This window comes from Gastrolobium bilobum, unplaced genomic scaffold (genome assembly GCF_033153095.1).
Source record: "Gastrolobium bilobum isolate Gb01-03AN ecotype WA unplaced genomic scaffold, APGP_CSIRO_Gbil_v1 utg26319, whole genome shotgun sequence".
NCBI classification, from domain to species: domain Eukaryota; kingdom Viridiplantae; phylum Streptophyta; class Magnoliopsida; order Fabales; family Fabaceae; genus Gastrolobium; species Gastrolobium bilobum.
The window spans coordinates 446740-464996 of NW_026898644.1; the positions used below are offsets into that span (position 1 = coordinate 446740).

General features: G+C 35.3%; 1 protein-coding gene across 1 annotated transcript; it reads right to left on the bottom strand.

Annotated features, from left to right (window-relative positions):
* Positions 1 to 15709: 15709 nt before the first annotated feature.
* On the bottom strand, positions 15710 to 16615 carry LOC133317991 (uncharacterized). Its single transcript, XM_061519914.1, has 3 exons — positions 16266 to 16615; positions 15920 to 16166; positions 15710 to 15835 (listed from the first exon to the last, which is right to left on the bottom strand). Exons 1-3 carry the CDS (start codon positions 16613 to 16615, stop codon positions 15710 to 15712), a joined length of 723 nt encoding a protein of 240 aa, XP_061375898.1.
* Between the last annotated feature and the right edge of the window lie 1642 nt (positions 16616 to 18257).

Genomic DNA, 18257 nt, shown 5'->3' on the forward strand with positions numbered 1-18257 from the left:
GAGGTTCTCACAAGCTTATACTTTTAGAATCAGACTTGCAGGAAGCTATTTACAAGCTGAGACAAGGAGACAAAAGTATTAGTGAATCCTTCATGCATTTGAAAAGTTTGTGTGATGAGTTAGAAAGCTTGAGATGTCAATGTGCTATGGTATGTAATTGTCCTGTCTTGCTTGAAATTCGAGTCCAAAGAGATTAGGATCATACAATAAGGTTTTTGAAGGGATTAATGAGCAATATACTCATATACGATTTCAAATCATGTTGATAAATTCCTTGCCTGATGTTTGTTCGATGCTAGCTTAGCAGGAACGAGAATTTCACCTTAATCTCGTTGTTGATGAAACTTCGAAGGTTTTCATTAGTGAATCAGATGAGAGTAGAAGAAATTTCACTTCAGGCAAAGGCAGAGGATGTTCCAACTATAGAAGAGGTAGAGGATAAGGACATGAATCAAGATTTTGCACTCACTGCAAAATGGGTAACCACACATTGTGGAAACATGCTATTTTAAGCATGGTTTTCCCTCAGGCTACAAAGGAACAAATGTCCAAGCTGCTAATAGTGCAATGCAAGTTGAATATTGATAAACCGTTAGTTTATCTTGTTTTTATGGACTAAAATAATATGAATTATCAAGTTAAATGAGTAAAAACTAAGGTTTTGATATAAAATACATGAACTTCTTGATTTATGAATAAATAAATTATATTTGCTATTTTGAAGGGATTTGATGATAAATGAAGTCAAAGATGAAGATTGGATAGATGAAGATCAAAACTAGAAGATATTATGATCTATCTAAAAAAAATAAAGATAATCAAGTTGTTAAAGAGGAGGCTTAAGCCCCCATTTTGAGGATTAAGCCCCCTAAAATTCCAGAAATCCCAATCACAGAGCAAAAGCCACTGCCTCTAGAAGCTTAAGCCCCCAATTTTGGGCTTAAGCGCGTTGCAAGAAGAAAGTTCTGAGTCGAAGAGCGCGCTTAAGTGCGCCATGTTAATTCTGCATACAAATCTCAGCAGGCTTAAGCACCCCGAAAGACCCAACTTAGGTCCACTTGAAGTATCCACCTGGTCACAAATTCTTTGCCCTTAAAAACACATTTTGGGTCAGAATTAAGAATTTTTTCACATTCTTAGAGAGTTCTTGGTACTTGGAGGCAGAGGGAACGCAGAGAAACCCACACTTCATGTTCGTGAACGGCAGAGACGGATCGAAATCAAGTTTGCACTGGAGATATTGAAGATTCACCAATCAACTATGGAGTTTGGGGAAGCTTTTCTATTTTCTTTCATTCTTGATCTTGCTATGTCCGACTAATTCTTTAAGTAGTTAGGGTTAGATGGAATGCAATCAATTTATTATGTTTTGAACAATTTGCTATGTTAATTTTCCTTTTTATCATGAATTAAATTATCTATTTTTTTAATGCTTTATATGAGTTTGAATCTTATATATTGATCTGAGGTAAATGCATGACAATAGGAATGTTGGTGTGTGATCCATATATGATAATTTTATCGTAAACTTTATGATTCTAGGGATAGACATAGGGTTTGCGTAATCTTTATGATTCTTGAATTTAATGCTTACTTTCTTGGGGAATAACTGGGGACTAGAGTTCTTGCAAGATTGTAAAGGTTTAGGATAACAAGGGATTTAGCCCTAATTACATAAGAAGGAATTGATAGATTGATATTAAGGACAATTAATGTAAAGAAGGAATTCAAACGTAATAGAGAGATTGAAGGAAATCGAAACCCTAGCTACGTTTCTTTTACATTAGTTAATTCAAATCTTTAATTTCTTACTTTTAATTCTTGCGATTAATTAGTTTTAATATTTTAAATTTCAAATTCAAATCGTGTTCCAAATTCTATTTTGATTGTCCAACTTAAGCGGAGATAGTGAATTAGTGCTTGAAATATAATTCTCGTGGGAGCGATCTCTTACTCGAACACTTTATTACTTGTACGATCGGTGCACTTGCCGTGAGGTCCCAACATATATACATATAAGAGAAAAGATGCTTCAGCTATGACTTTGTCCACTCAGCAGTTCTGTGACCTTGTGCAAGCCTTACAATCCTCAAAAGATTCTTTTCATACCAATCGTGTGTCAACATCGGCAACAAATGCAGAAACCAATACTCATGCTAACCTTGTGTTCACATCCGCACTAAGTGTAGAAGCAAATAAAATTGTTCTAGGTAATTAGTTGTGTTGGATCACCGATATTGGCACAACTGATCACATTACTTCTTCTTTTTATCATTTTTTGTCATATACAACATGTTCACCTTCATATAGTCGTTTATATTTTAATTTACCAATACTGTTGAACCAAAGTTAGATGCTAAAGCTTCTAAGCTTCCTTGCAGGCAGGATGTTATGGCAACTGAGTTGTCTGTATTGGATTTAAAATCATACATGGGATCTTGTTGATCTACCACCTAAGAAACATATTATAGGGTGTAAGTGGGTTTATAAGGTGAAGTATAAAGCATATAGGACCATAGAACACTATACGGCATGTTTAGTTGCCAAAGTGTACACCCAATTGAAAGAGGTGGTCTATTTGATTCTTTTAGTCTGGTTGCTAAAATGACTACCACCAGACTAGTGTTTTTTTATTGCAACAACTCAAAATTGGGTGCTAAAGCAGTTGGATGTAAGTAATGCTTTTTTGCACAAGGACTTAATTTAGGAAGCATTTATGGCTTTGCCCCCTGGTGTTCAAGCTTCTCCACGAAAAGTATGTCAATTGAGAAAAATCTCTTTATGGCTTGAAGCAAGCTAACACTCCAAGCTATCTGCTTCATTGGTGTCTCTCGGCTATACTCAATCCACAACTGATCATTCCTTGTTTATTAAGTGTGGTGCTGATTCTTTCACAGTGCTTCTTATATATGTTGATAATATTGTTCTAACTGGAGATAGTCCTGCTGAGATACAACGTGTGAAGGCTGCTTTGGATCGCCAATTCTGGATAAAAGATTTGGGTCCGTTGAGGTTTTTTCTAGGTCTTGAGATTTCACGCAATAAGATCGGAATTGCTATCAACCAAAGAAAATATGCTTTGGAGATTTTGTCTGATACTGGCTTTTTGGATGCTAAACCTTCTTCAACTCCTATGGTTCCTTTTATTCTCCTTTCTCGCAATGGTAGGGCTCATCTTTATGAGTTAGAAACTTCTTCTTATAAGCGTCTCGTTAGTCGTTTGCTATATTTAACCACTACTCGCCCAGACATTTGTTTTCCCGTTCAACAGCTTAGTCAGTTTGTCAATGCTTCTACTTTGGACCACTATGCAGTAGCAACATGTGATATTTGGAACATTAAAGGTTCTCTTGTAGCTAGTTTTTTCTTCTCCACTCAGAACTCTCTTCAATTGAGTTAGTTTATTGATTTTGACTAGACTTGTTGCTCATATACAAGGAGATTAGTAAACGGTTTATGTGTGTTTCTTGATTCTTCACTCATTACTTGGTGTTCCAAAAAGCAAACAACAGTGTCTCAATCATCTAGTGAAGCGGAGTACAAGGCTTTTGCCTCTATGACTTATGATCTTTAGTGGATCATTTTTTTTCTTAGAGATCTTCATGTGCCTTATTCCACAGCTACCCACGTTGATTGTGATAATGTTTCTGCAATTTATCTTGCCAAGAATCCCACAGTATGTGAACAATCTAAACATATTGAGATCAACATTCATCTTACCAGAGAAAAGCTCCAAGTTGGTTTGTTGCGCATGTTCCCTTTTGCTTCCTCTAACCAGCTCACGGATCTCTTCACCAAAGCATCGCATCCTTCTTCCTTTTTTGCTATTGTTTCCAAGCTAGGGCTTCGAGATATCCACAGCCTAACTTGTGGCGAGTTGTTAAAGTTTACAAGTGATTACATATGTGATCAACATAAGGCTGATGAGTATGTGATGTAGTTGTATAAGATGCATGTAGCTTACGTGTACTCAGTTAATTAGTTCCGAGGTTTTTGGTGATTAGGTGTACTTTCTGTTAAGGCTAGTTAATCTGTTAAACTAGTTTAGTTTATCGCATCTCATTTGAATCTCCTTATCAACTCTTTGAATCTCCCCTAACCAACATATAAAGACTCTCCCTCCAGTTGTTTGAAGGTGTTAATCTGTTCTTTCAGCTCGGAGAATCTGGAAAGTGGAAAAATTTTCTTTTGAAACTTAACAATCAAGTCATCCCACTAAGCAATATTACCTGGGGTTGCAGATCTAGCCAACTCATTGCCATTCCTTTCATAGAGAATGGAAATAATGTCACGGATTGCTTCAAGAGTTACCCTGTTAGCCTTAATCAGATCAAACATCTACAAGAAAGTCGTGATATGCTGATTTGGATCTTCTGACAGACTCCCTTCAAATTGACTATGTTAAATCAAGTTTAGAAATGAAGCCTTGATCTCAAAATTATTAGCATGAATCTATGGTCTCACGATGCTTGCAACAGGATGAGAGAAATTAGGATTCAAACATTGACCCATCAGCTCCTCTAGAGGATTTAGATTTTCAAACATAATTAATTGCTTTGTAATATCAGAAGTAGATGCCTCTTATTCCCTCTTAGTGTGAACACGCTTTCTGTTGGTCCTCTCAAGTCTTCTTAACTCTGGCTCATACTGTAAGGCGTTGGCGTCAACAATGCATCACTATAAACCAAAGAAACTAAGAAAAGTGAGTCCAACTCAATTACAAAAATAAAAAGAAAAGATCTAATCTACGATGTAATAGATACTCTTAATGTTGTAGCGCTCAATCACCGGCAACGACACCAAAAATTTGTTGCAATCACAATAAGTATACCGATCATAGAGTAATAAAGTAAGTGAGTAGAGTATCGTTTCCACGAGGATTGATCTATAAAACACTAATTTCACTACGCAATCAAATTTGGATTAATTGTAAAGGGTTTTTGAAAATCTGATTATGATATAAAACTGAACCTAAAGCTAACGAATGATTAACAAGAACAATAACGCAAACTGAAGATCAGAATAAAAACTAATAATGCAAAGCGTAGCTAGGATTTCGATTCCCCCAATTTTCTCCCAATGAATCTACATTTTCCCTCAATCAATATTCAAACCAATGTTATTGACAATTCTTCTCAAATTAATTAAAACTCAACCCCTTGATATTTCAATTCTTTGATCTATTAAGATTCCTAATCCCTTAGTGATCTCGCCTTGGGCAAGCATTAAGAACAATGAACAAAAGAGTCATAGGTTTCATAAGTCTATCCTTAGATCAAATAAAATCTAGCAATTAATCAGATCAGAATCATACATCAATATCTCTATTGTCATACATAACTCAAGTATCCTTATATGAAAGATCAGTTCACAAAAGAATTAAGAATGAAAGACAGAATAATTGCATAACATGAAAGATTGAATATTAAATTGAAAGGAATGAGAAAATAACATCAAGATTCAAAAGGTCCCATATAAACCTAACTACAAAGAAACCTAGACTGACATAGTCAGGAAAACTAAAGTAAAAGATGAAAGAAAATAGAAATCCATAAAAGAACTTGAAAGATGATCTCCACGATGAAGCTTCGTCCCTTCCTTTTCCTCCTCCTCAAAGAATAGAGCTTTCTTCCTCTTCCAGATCGTAAAAAATTGATCTCAATAACCCTAATTCTTGCCTTTTTTTTGACAAGAAGATCTAGTTCATTTCTTATTTATTAAAGTAAAAGAAAGTAAACTCAAGTGTCATATTTTTTCATTTCAGATTCAAGTGGGTCCGACAAAAAAGCTCAACGCAAAATCTTAAGGTATTGAGTTTATGGGTCATTTCACTTATATAGTCTTCACTTAGCTCATTACCAACCAAATGTAAAACTCTATCACACTTGAATAGCCCAATTTTAACTTGTCTCTATTCTTTCTGAATAATCTACATTCGCGTACATGCACAAATCTTTTGATTTAGACATTAGTCCTAAGCTTTACTAGTGATTTCAAGTTCAAATTCGGGGTATCCAGATTTATTAAAAACTATATAAGAGTTTTACTACCATTTTATTCCTATTCAACTCAAATCGAATTAGTTGAATAATTAATCAATCAATTAAAAAAAGTGTCAATTTTAACTTCAAAATTTTCCTAATGGAATGTGAGATTTCTTTTCCTTTTTTCAAAAAATAAAATAATTAAGACTTTTCAATGCTGGCCGAAGGAAAGAATAAAGAAGTTAACTGCGAGTTAAGTACTGGAGGACTGATTTAAGGACTGTGTGAAGAAGAATACTTTCTCATTTTGGTCAAAAGTTTGAAACAAGTGTTCCAACAGGGAATTTGAACTTTTCAAAATGTGATTTTTTTGCCATAAAAGACCCATCATCTCTTTCTTCAGGTTGTCCTTGTAATAGAATAAAAAACTCAATCCATCAGAGATATTATTTTCTAATGATAGTCACAAAATTAATACGTTGGTGGTTGAGTAAAATAATTTGGAATAAGATCCGTTTACAATTTTTTTTTACAAATTACATTAAGTACGACCGATCGTACACTGCATGATTAAAGTATAACCGGTCGTATTTAGTGTAATTTGTAAGAGTTTGTAAACAAAAAAATTTGTAAATATAACCTGTTCCAGATAATTTTTGCGAAACCTTTTCAAAGTGCCCAAGGTGGAAGAATATTTTTCTTTCAACAAACCCAGTTAGTGATGCTGAGGGATTCTTTTTAGTTGAGCGTAGCAAACCAAAGGGCATTTGTCAGAGACAAGAAAACTTATTGTCTAGTGTATACACAAAGTTTCTGACAGAAAATGCTTCTGAGCTTAATAGCTACGCAACCTTCAAGTTGCAGGTTCATTACCGTCGCCAAATATGTATGAGTTAATTAATTAACCATATAAAAGAAGTCTCCCAATACAAAATAAAGTAACTAAGAAATTTGTCCAAATTAATAAGATTTAATTAAATAATATGTATATATAATAAGAATAATAATATTTTTTAAATTATTGACGTAAAAAAGTATAAACAATAGTTTCTGCCTTTGGCATAATTTTCTATATGAATACTATAGAGAGAGAGGGGCGATATGGGGATGATATTTTGACTTGGGTATAATATTAAGAAATCTTAATTTATATCTAAACCATTAATTTTTGTCCATTTGACATTATAATTTATTAATTAATTAATTATGCTATATAGCTTATATAGCATAATTATCTAAATCGTTGATTTCTATTAATTTAACTATTATAACTTATAATTTATTAATAATTAATAGGAAAAAAATATTTAATGTTACTTTGGATAACTTTGTCTAATATTCATTGAAACGACGTCGTTTGGGGTTGAAAAAAAAAAAAATTAGAATGATAAAGACTATTATAACCATGAAATAAATTAAAATTATAAATATACCATGATTTTCGCCCCAATTTTAGTGAACATTAGATAAAGTTATCTAAAATAACTTTACAAAAAACAAACCCTAATTAATAAGGGAAAACTTCAAAAATTTCCCTTACCCTCTCACAATTTTTTTGAATCATTTATATCTTTATTTAAATTTTTTTTATCACTTACTCCATGACTTAAAATATCTTTATCACTTACCCCCTCACTTCAGGGGATAAATGATAAAAAAACACTTTAAATCAGGGGATAAATGATTATGAGAAAAAATTACAGGAAGATTTGTGAAGTTTTCTCAATTAATATATTATATGATATAATAAATTATAACTATTAGATTAGGGAAAAGTGTGTATCATTCTAAAAGATGTAAAGTTGTGTCATTTTTTTTTTTTTTTGATAACAAAAGTTGTGTCATTTTAAGAGAGAGAAAGAGATAGATAAAGGAGAAAAGAGAGTTGACAAAAAAAATTAAAGGTGTGGGTCCACCTCTTTGTGAGAGTGAAAAGATATAAGTTGTGTCATTTAAGAGGATAAATTCCCATTAGATTAATCAAAATCAATGATTAGGATTTGGTTTCAAAGAATCTTTTCTATATTTATATACAAGTTCACTTTTTCTACAGTCAATGTAGATAATTTATTTAAATTGAGCACAAAACGACATCATTTTGAGGCGTAAATCAAAGTATTTTTGTAATTGTAATTTATTTTATGATTACAATAGTCTTTTTCATTATATTTTTTTTTTCATTTTTCAGCCCAAAATGACGTCATTTTGGGAACAAATGTAGATAACTTATCTACATTCACTGTATAAATATTAAAGCCTTTATATATATATATATAGGGAAAAATATTTCTCAAGCAGCTTGAGCTAAGTTTATCTCCGGCTATCCCAAAACTACGTCGTTTTATTTATTTATTTACTTATATTAATTGATTCACCTTTGAATGGTTATTATTCCCTTTTTCTCTCTTCCTTTATCACCATTGATCCATCTTTGTACGGTTATGATTTAGTAGCCGGAGATAAGATTATCTCAAGCAGCTTGAGAAACGATAATCCCATATATATATGTAATTTATAAAATTATATGGAGGCAAGTATTGCAATGGAACAAGGAGGGTGGAATACGAATATAGTTGCAATCTATATTGCACCGACTCCGACACGGGACACAAGATACGACACGACACGATATTCCGACATGTTAATTCTAAAAAATGCTAAATTTCGACACGTTTTGATATTGCATAATATTTTTAATTTATGTAGTGTATATTATATTTAATATTCAATAATTTAACAAAAAATAAAGCTAAACTTATAATATCTATTAATTTTACAAATAAATATAAGATATCTCATATATTTATATTAAACTCAATATAATGGTAATCGTAATCTAACAAATCTAATAGTTAAAACTAAAAACGCAACATAGCAACCTTCGAGCCTTTTTTTGAATCTCTGCAATGTGTGATCGAGTGTCGAAAAGTATCAAAATATCAGAAAGTGTCAAAAAACATCAGATATGATACGTTAGATATTTTAAAGTGGCAGTGCATCATAGCTTGCAATTTCCAGTTATATCGAATCTTAGTCTATTTCTATTTTCTACGAAGGAAATAATGTTTCTTTATACAAATTCCTTATGTATCAAGCCGCAGTTTTTCTTTCTGTTAAAGTTTGTTTCAATTAATAACATTCAGTCGTTGCTGCAGAAGTGGAAGCTTTTGACCAACCCTACCACTTACACCATTAATGCTTCAGCAATCTGGTTAACTAGACATGGCCTTTCTGCCCATCCTTTAAATAAAGCCATTTTTCTCGGCGATTCTATATTAAAGAATTGCTCGCATCAATATTGATTTTTTCTTTTCTTAATAAAAATAAAATAAAGATGTATTACTCTAATATATATAGGATTGGGCAATTAAGGATGTTAAAATGGGTCACTTGCCACTCAATATGAAATTGACATGACATAAATATAGGTAACATGAATATCATATAATTTTTTATGTGTCAAATTTTTTAAAATAAATATGACATAAATTTTTTACGAATTAATATAACATAACACGAATAACAAGTAAACTATGGATAAAAATTAATTAACAAAAAAAATAAAAAATGAGTCGAATTCGTATTCGGCTTGTGCTTGTGTGTGACAGAGGGACTTACCAATTGGTCAAATTATAATCGATGTGTTGCGAACCACCCTAGTCAACCCAATTTTATAGGCTGATCCACGTAGGTTCATTTCCGGGTTTGGGTTTTTCTTTTCCTAAAAAAATAGATTTTTAGACTCTCATTATAAAAAGTCTTTCACTTCTTACCCAACTCATCTCATACATTGTTTGGAAGTGTGCTATCTGGGGCACAACCAATAATTGGGCCTATTGGGTAAAATAGTAATGATTTTATTCTCGTCATTAATATTTTCTCACCTATACATATCCTCTTCAATAATTGAAAGAACATATTGTTTTTATTACTTTTATGAGATATTAATATGCAAAAATATATATTTAATGTGCCCTTAACACTATTCCACTCTCTCAATCTTTTTTTTGAGACACACATAATGACTCTTTCACAAATCTTTAACCCATATAAATGTATCAAAATAGGTCGACACAACATGATACAACACGAATATATGTAACACGAATATTATACAAATTTTTATTCGTGTCAGAATCTTTAACATGAATACGACAAATTTTTTTTATAGGTTGACATGATACGACAGGAATAACACGCAAACTATGGATCAAAACAGTAATTGACCAAAAAAATGGGTCAAAATGAAAAAAAAATAAAAAAAATAAAGGTCAAATTCGTATTGACACAACACGTGACATGACGTGAATTTTTTGCATATCATTTTTTTAAACACAACACAAGTTTTTTTTGCAGATCAACTCAAATACAAATTTTAATATCATGTCGCTGGACCCCATGTCCATATCATTTATAGGAAATTCATTACAATGATATATACATCAACATACCAACAAAAGCAAACCTAAAATCTGCACCTAAGAGTTGATTGGCGCCTTATCTACTCTGAATCTTTTTTTTTTAGTAGATAATAGGGGCAACTGCCCAAAAAAAAAATAGAAACGAAACTAGCTATAGCAATTCCCACAATCGTGGGCCAGCATCCCCTCCATAGTGGGGGGAGGGGATTGATGGATTAACAAGCCATCCTCTAAGTTACAGGGAAAGTGTGCAAGAAAATCTGCACAATTGTTAGAAATAAACTTGATATTAACACTGATATTCTTTTAGATATGTGCGCTGCCTCTTTTAAATAGGCTAACGTTACAAGACTTGATGTTACAAAGCAAAGGCTGATAACAGCCAATAACAAAGAAAGCCTAAACTATTGCTAAACTATCGTAACAGTATCACAACAACTAGGAGCTAACAACTAACATACAAATAACAAATCAGAATAAATAATATTTTGTTACACATAAATCTCCAATACTCCCCCTCAAGTTGGAGCATGTAAGGATGAAATGCCCAACTTGGGAAGAAAACCAAGGAGCTCACGTTGTCCCAAGGCTTTAGTGAACAAGTCTGCAAGTTGGGAACGAGACGGTACGTGAGCTGTAGCAATATTATTGGACTGGATTTGTTCGCGTACAAAGTGACAATCTAACTCAATGTGCTTAGTACGCTCGTGAAACACCGGATTTGCTGCAATGTGTAACGCTGCTTGGTTGTCACAAAACAACTCCATAGGACTTAGATGCGTGACACCAAGGGAAGTGAGAAATGTTTTAAGCCATACAATCTCTGCTGTAGCTGCAGCCATTGATCTATACTCTGCTTCTGCTGAGGAGCGCGACACCGTGACTTGTTTCTTAGTCTTCCATGACACTGGTGATGAACCCAACATAACAAAGAAACCAGTGAGGGAACGTCGAGTAAGAGGGCAAGATGCCCAATCTGAATCACAATAGGCATGGATCTTTAGATCACAATCTGCTTTGAGAAGAAGGCCTTGACCAGGATCTCTTTTTATATACCGTAAAACACGAAGGACAGCCTCATAGTGAGCAAGGCGTGGGGAGTGCATGAATTGAGACAAGATATGAACAACATAACTTAGATCAGGTCTTGTGATAGTGAGGTAGATCAACTTACCAATTAACCTTCTATACCGTTCCGGGTTCTCATATTCTGGTCCTTCATCCAATGCAAGATGATGATTTTGTTCTATAGGAGAAATAGCAGGTTTACATCCACTGAGTCCAGAATCAGAAAGAATATCTAGTGCATATTTTCGTTGACACAAAAATATTCCTTTCTTACTGCGAGCAATTTCAATCCCCAAAAAATACTTCAGATTGCCCAGATCTTTTATTTTAAAACACTGGTTCAAATATGCCTTGACTGCAAAACATGCTTGCGAATTATTACCTGTTAAAATGATGTCGTCTACATAACCAAAAGTGCAAGGAACTCATCACCTTTCTGCATAGTAAAAAGCGTGTAATCAGCTTTTGACTGAATAAATCCATATGCTGTCAATGAGCTACTGAGTTTGGAAAACCAATTCCTTGGCGATTGTCGTAGACCATACAGTGACTTTGTAAGACGACACACTTTATCTTTAGAACCATTACTGAATCCAGGAGGAAAACGCATATAAACTTCCTCACTTATTTCTCCATTTAAAAATGCGTTATGAACGTCAAGTTGGTGCAACTCCCAGTTTCTTGCTGCAGCTACTGCTAATAATGTGCGTACGCTCACCATTTTTGCCACTGGTGCATAAGTCTCACCGTAATCTTCTCCAGCTATCTGATAATTGCCTGCGATCACTAGTCTCGCCTTATACCGTTCTACTGTTCCATCTGAACGATATTTTATTTTAAACACCCATTTACTTGGAAGAACATGCTTTCCTGGAGGCAAGTCCATGATACGCCAAGTATGATTATCTTCTAGAGCTGTAATTTCTGCCCTCATGGCTTCAACCCATCGTGGATCACGTATAGCGTCTTGAAATTTTCTTGGCTCATTGCCTGCATCAATAGCTGCAACAAACTCTTGGTGTTGCTTAGAAAAATTATTAAAACTAATATAATTGCACATAGGATACCGAGTACCTGAGGTGACATTGGTTTGAGTGGAGATAGACGAAGGAGTATGTGTTTCAGCTACTTGGCATGCGTAATCCTTCAAGTAACCTGGAGGCTTTCTGGTGCGCTGTACTCGAACAAGATCATTACCTTGATTATGTTCCTGCTGCTGTTGTGAAGACACACCATCAGTTGAACTTGACGGAAATGAGCGCTGGTCATTTTCCAGCGAAGAGGGCTGCTCGATTTGCGACATAGGAGGACGCTGTTCCAGCATAGGAGTTTGCATCAACGAGGAGTCAAGAGTACTCCCCCTATCGTTCATAACGTCACGTGCATCAGGAGGAGCAGGAACATATTGACCAGGACGCGCACTATGGCCAGATTCATCCACATCGAAGAATTCTTGCGTCCCTGGCCTATGAGTGGTTTGTACATGAATCGGCTGAAAAGATTTTTCACGAAATGGGAGGATGTTTTCAAAGAATTTTACATCTCTGGATACAAAACTTTGGTGCGCATCTATATCATACAATTTCCAACCTTTCTGCCCTATTGCATAACCAATGAACACACATTTTCTTGAACGAGAGGCAAATTTGTCGGTCGGTTTTGGTCTGGTGTTAGCAAAAGATAGACAACCAAATGTGCGCAAGTATGTATAATCCGGCTTAACTCCAAATAATTCTTCATGTGGTGACCTTCCTTGGAGGATTCTTGTAGGTGTTTTATTAATTACATGAACAGCCGCAAGAATACTTTCTTCCCAAAAATCAATCGGAAGGTTTGCATGGAACATCAAAGCACGCGACACATTAAGGATGTGCCTGTGTCTTCTTTCTACTCTCCCATTCTGTTCGGGCGTATAAACACATGTTGTTTGTTGCAAAATGCCTTTTTCATTCAAAAGCTTCATCATATTATTTGATTTGAATTCCGTCCCATTATCAGACCTTATTATCTTTACGGTCTTACTGAATTGATTAAAAATCATGGCCATAAATTTGCACATACGATCATAAGTTTCACTTTTATCTGCCAACATATATACCCACACATGCCTACTATAGTCATCGACAATAGTTAAAAAATAACGTGCACCAGAAGAAGAAGAAATTTTATATGGACCCCAAGTATCACAATGGATTAAATCGAAGCACTCTTTGCTACGAGAAAAACTTACAGGAAACAACGATCTAGTTTGCTTGGCACGATGACAAACGTCACATGCCTTACATGCAACTTTATTCTTCAGGACTTTAAATTCTGGAATTAAAGACAAAATATCATAGGATGCATGCCCTAGCCTGTTGTGCCATAATTCGATTGAGTCTTCTGCCTGAGCTGCTGAAGCAGAAATACTTAAAGGCTGAAACACATACACTCCGTCATGAAGTTCACCCAAACCAATCTCCCTCCTCAGCACTGGGTCCTGCAAAATGCAATTTTTATTAGTAAATATGACACTGTTGTTCTTGGAACGGAGCAATTGGGAAACAGAAATGAGATTGCAACGTAAATTGGGCACATATAAAACTTCTGATAATTTGAGATTTGCATCAAACACCAACGAGCCTTGTTTGGTGGCATAAGTAATAGAACCATTTGGTAGAGTCACAGGTAGAGGAGAAAGAGATGTAACCTCAGCTAATAAAGCTAAATTACCCGTCATATGACGTGAGGCCCCACTATCAACAAGCCATTTAGATTGAATACTCTTACCAGATAATTTTTCATGTGCCTGAGGCTGGTCTACCAATGTCAACAACTTGTTCACAATATCCGGAGTCAAGATAGAATGTGCAGCAACTTGAGAACCTGTAGGAGGAACAGCCGAAAACGAACCAGCCACGACTGGATGTGAGCCTGCCAGCGTCGCATGAGCCTGTGTGTTACGTCCTCCTGATCGTCCGCCCCTTCCACGACCACGAGAAGGAAACCTGTTGGGCGGAAAACCAAGAATATTCCAGCATTTGGAAGGGTCGTGATTAGTTCGACCGCAATGAGGACATGGACTCCGTTCTTGTGGTTTATCTGGATGCATACGTTGCTGCAAGGGAACTTCTGGACGCTGCATGGACTCCGTTTGGGCTGCATATCCCACTACCTGACCACGTTCATCTTGACCGCGAGAAATGCTGCGATGAGTTTCCTCTTGAGTGACAATGGCATACACCTTGTTCACGTTTGGTAACAGTGTAGTATTCAAAATTTGCGAACGTAAATTGCCAAACATACTTTCATCCAATCCCATCAGGAATTGGTACACCCGAACATGCTCACGATCATCGTCAACCTCCTTGGCATACAGACAATCACCAGCGTATACACAAGCCCGGTACGTCTTACTGGATTCAAGCTCGTCCCAGATGGCGCGTAGCTTGGTATAGTAGTCACTGACACTGCTGCCTTGTTGTCGGATAGTAGCAAGACTAGCCCTGAGTTGATACTGTCTGGAAAAATTCTGCACCGCATATCTTTCCTTCAGGTCTTCCCATAGGTCTTTCACTTGATCAAAACACTTAATGAACGGCTGAAGCTTGGGGTCGATTGTATTATGAATCCACCCGTTAATCATGGAATTACACCGTTCCCATGCTCGCCATTCAGCTCCAGTTTCGTTGACTGGTTTTTTCATAGCTCCAGTTACAAACACGAGCTTATTTTTAGACTTGAGCGCGTTTTTCATTAACTTAGACCAATTGTCGTAATTGGCTTCCCCCCGAAGCAGCACCGTTGTGAGCATAGCCCCTGGATTATCAGATCCTCCCAGATAGTAAGGGGAATCGGGGTCAGACGGCGGCAAGGAAGCATCACTGTTAGCCATGGCTAGCTTTCACGCTCTGTGTATTTGCGGAAAAAAAACAAAAAACGGATGGTTCTGATACCAAAATAAACTTGATATTAACACTGATATTCTTTTAGATATGTGCGCTGCCTCTTTTAAATAGGCTAACGTTACAAGACTTGCTGTTACAAAGCAAAGGCTGATGCAAAGGCTGATAACAGCCAATAACAAAGAAAGCCTAAACTATTGCTAAACTATCGTAACAGTATCACAACAACTAGGAGCTAACAACTAACATACAAATAACAAATCAGAATAAATAATATTTTGTTACACATAAATCTCCAATAGTTAGCTTCCCTTTTGACCGTCACGAATCTAGTCTCCCAATCCAAGGTCTTTCAGTTCCTAATCAACTTCACCATTTGAGGTACTCCCCCAGGACCATCTTCACCTGCTATCGCGGCCATAGCCAAGGAGGAGTCTCTTTCTATAATCAGCTTTCTAATCCCACTCTCCCAAGCCACCTACATGCCAATATATATTGCCCACATCTCCGCAGTCAGAGGATTACATCTCCCAATCCCGTATGTGAAGCCTCTCACCCAAACCCCTTTATCATCTCTAACAAGGCCCCCACAGGTAGCTCTATCAGAACTCTTCTCAACCGCACCATCTATATTAATTTTCCACCACCCATACTCAGGCGCGGCCCACTTCACCCTCTCCACCAACCTGGATGGCAGAGAATTAATTCTGTTGGCCTCCTTTGCTACTTTTATTTCCAAAATATACTTGGAAATAACTTGAATGGGGTTGTAAGGTCTAGAGAAAGATGGATCATGTAACTCATTGTTCCTCCAGTACCAAATATGCCATATAGTTGTTATAAACACATCAGCCCAATCCAAAACCTAGTTATGTCTCCATCCTCCTTGAAGATTCTTTCGAACCCACTCCTGTGCATTTAAGGAGAAAAAATCCACATAGGAGCTACCATTCAACCAAGAATTCCAAATAACTTTAGCATTCTTGCAATCTCTCACCACATGCAAAGTATCCTCAATATTAGTAACACATGCATGGCAGAAGGGCATCCCACCCCATTTGGCAGTGAATTCCTTGGTGAGAATTTTACCTTGCAAAATTATCCAAATAAAGCTATGCATTCTAAATGGACCCTTCCACTTCCATATAATATTCCAAATAGGATCCTTCCTCAGGTTCTCAAAACCCATTATATTCCTGTATGCATTCTTCACCAAGCTGCTGCTCCTTGTGTTGTTCTTTTGAATCAGATGGTCCATTCCCTTGTTTGTTGCCGGGGGAAGAAAGGATCTAATATGCTGAACCACACCTCCTGGAGAAGGTTTCTTAAGATTCCCAAGTTCCAATCCCCTGATGTTTTATTCGTGTCAGAATCTTTAACACGAATATGACAAATTTTTTTTATAGGTTGACATGATACGACAAGAATAACACGCAAACTATGAATCAAAACAGTAATTGACCAAAAAATGGGTCAAAATGAAAAAAATTAAAAAAATATGGGTCAAATTCGTATTGACACAACACGTGATATGACGTGAATTTTTTTCATATCATTTTTTTAAACACAATACAAATTTTTTTGCAGATCAACTCAAATAAAATTTTTAATATCATGTCGCTGGTTGATTGACCCCTGTCCATATCATTTATAGGAAATCCATTACAATGATATATACATCAACATACCAACAAAAGCAAACCTAAAATCTGCACCTAAGAGTTGATTGACGCTTATCTACTTTTTTTTTTTTTTTTGATAACAGACGCTTATCTACTTTGAATCTTTGATGGTTGGTACACATTGCTTCGCTAATTTAAAGTTCAAAGTTTTATATAATTCGCTTCTCTTTCATTGCTTGTACCATATCTTTTACTTAATATCTTATAATTGTAACGTCTCTTTGATTCTCATCGAAAAACGTTACTCACATTTTTTTTAATAAAACATTACTCATATATTATAAAGAAATTAGAAATATTATTTTTATGTGAAAAATAATATATACATATAAATATTGTTCAGACATGTCATGTTGTACGTACCTACTAAATCGACATATAATTGAATACAAAGTCACCTCATATTACAACTAAATTGCATATTTGTTAAATACAAAGAAAAGAGTAAAATAATATTTCGATTATAAAACTCTATAACTGTACATAAATTATATGGACAACTTTGAATGATACTTCCGTACTAGATAAAACGAATGTTATTAAAATCGGTCTGGTCATTGATCCGGTCGAGGTACCGGGTTACTGTGTCACTGATTCAATCAGTGGGTCACTGGTTCAATCAGTGGGTCACTGATTCAACCAGTGGGTCACTGGTTCAACCAGTGGGTCACTGGTTCAACCGCATGACCCGATAATTATATGTAATTTTAGAATTTATATTTTAAATAAAAAAATTATAAACATACTCAAATATCTAAAAAAATGATAAAAATTTCAAATATTTTAATACAAAAAATAATAAATCACATATTATTATCAAATAAAAAATCAAACAAAAATATAATTATCGTGATACGGGGCTTTAGGTTCAGAAAACGACATCTCTAACTGTAAATTAATTCAAAATTTTATGCATAGTACATAATTAAGATAATATTAGTGTTGTAGGTACATAACTTATGGAAGTCAATAAGCAAAAAAATATTCAAATATGGCTATTATGATTTTTTTTTGAGAAATACAAAAATATGGATTTTTTTTGGAACCAGACCGGGTCACCGGTTAATCGACCGGGTCACCGGTTTTTATGAAAACCGACTGGGTCGGACCAGGTCGCACCGATTCTGATGCATGGCCGGTTTATTGCTTCAACCGAACCGATTATATGATCGGTTTACCGATTCTCGGGTCGATCCGGCCGGGTCGATCCGATTTTAA

Coding starts and splice junctions, on each gene's coding strand:
- LOC133317991 (XM_061519914.1), bottom strand. CDS start 16,615: ATGGACCATCTGATTCAAAAGAACAACACAAGGAGCAGCAGCTTGGTG. Junction 16,167..16,265: donor TTCTCCTTAAATGCACAGGA/GTGGGTTCGAAA, acceptor TTGGTACTGGAG/GAACAATGAGTTACATGATC. Junction 15,836..15,919: donor TTGTTAGAGATGATAAAGGG/GTTTGGGTGAGA, acceptor ATTGGCATGTAG/GTGGCTTGGGAGAGTGGGAT.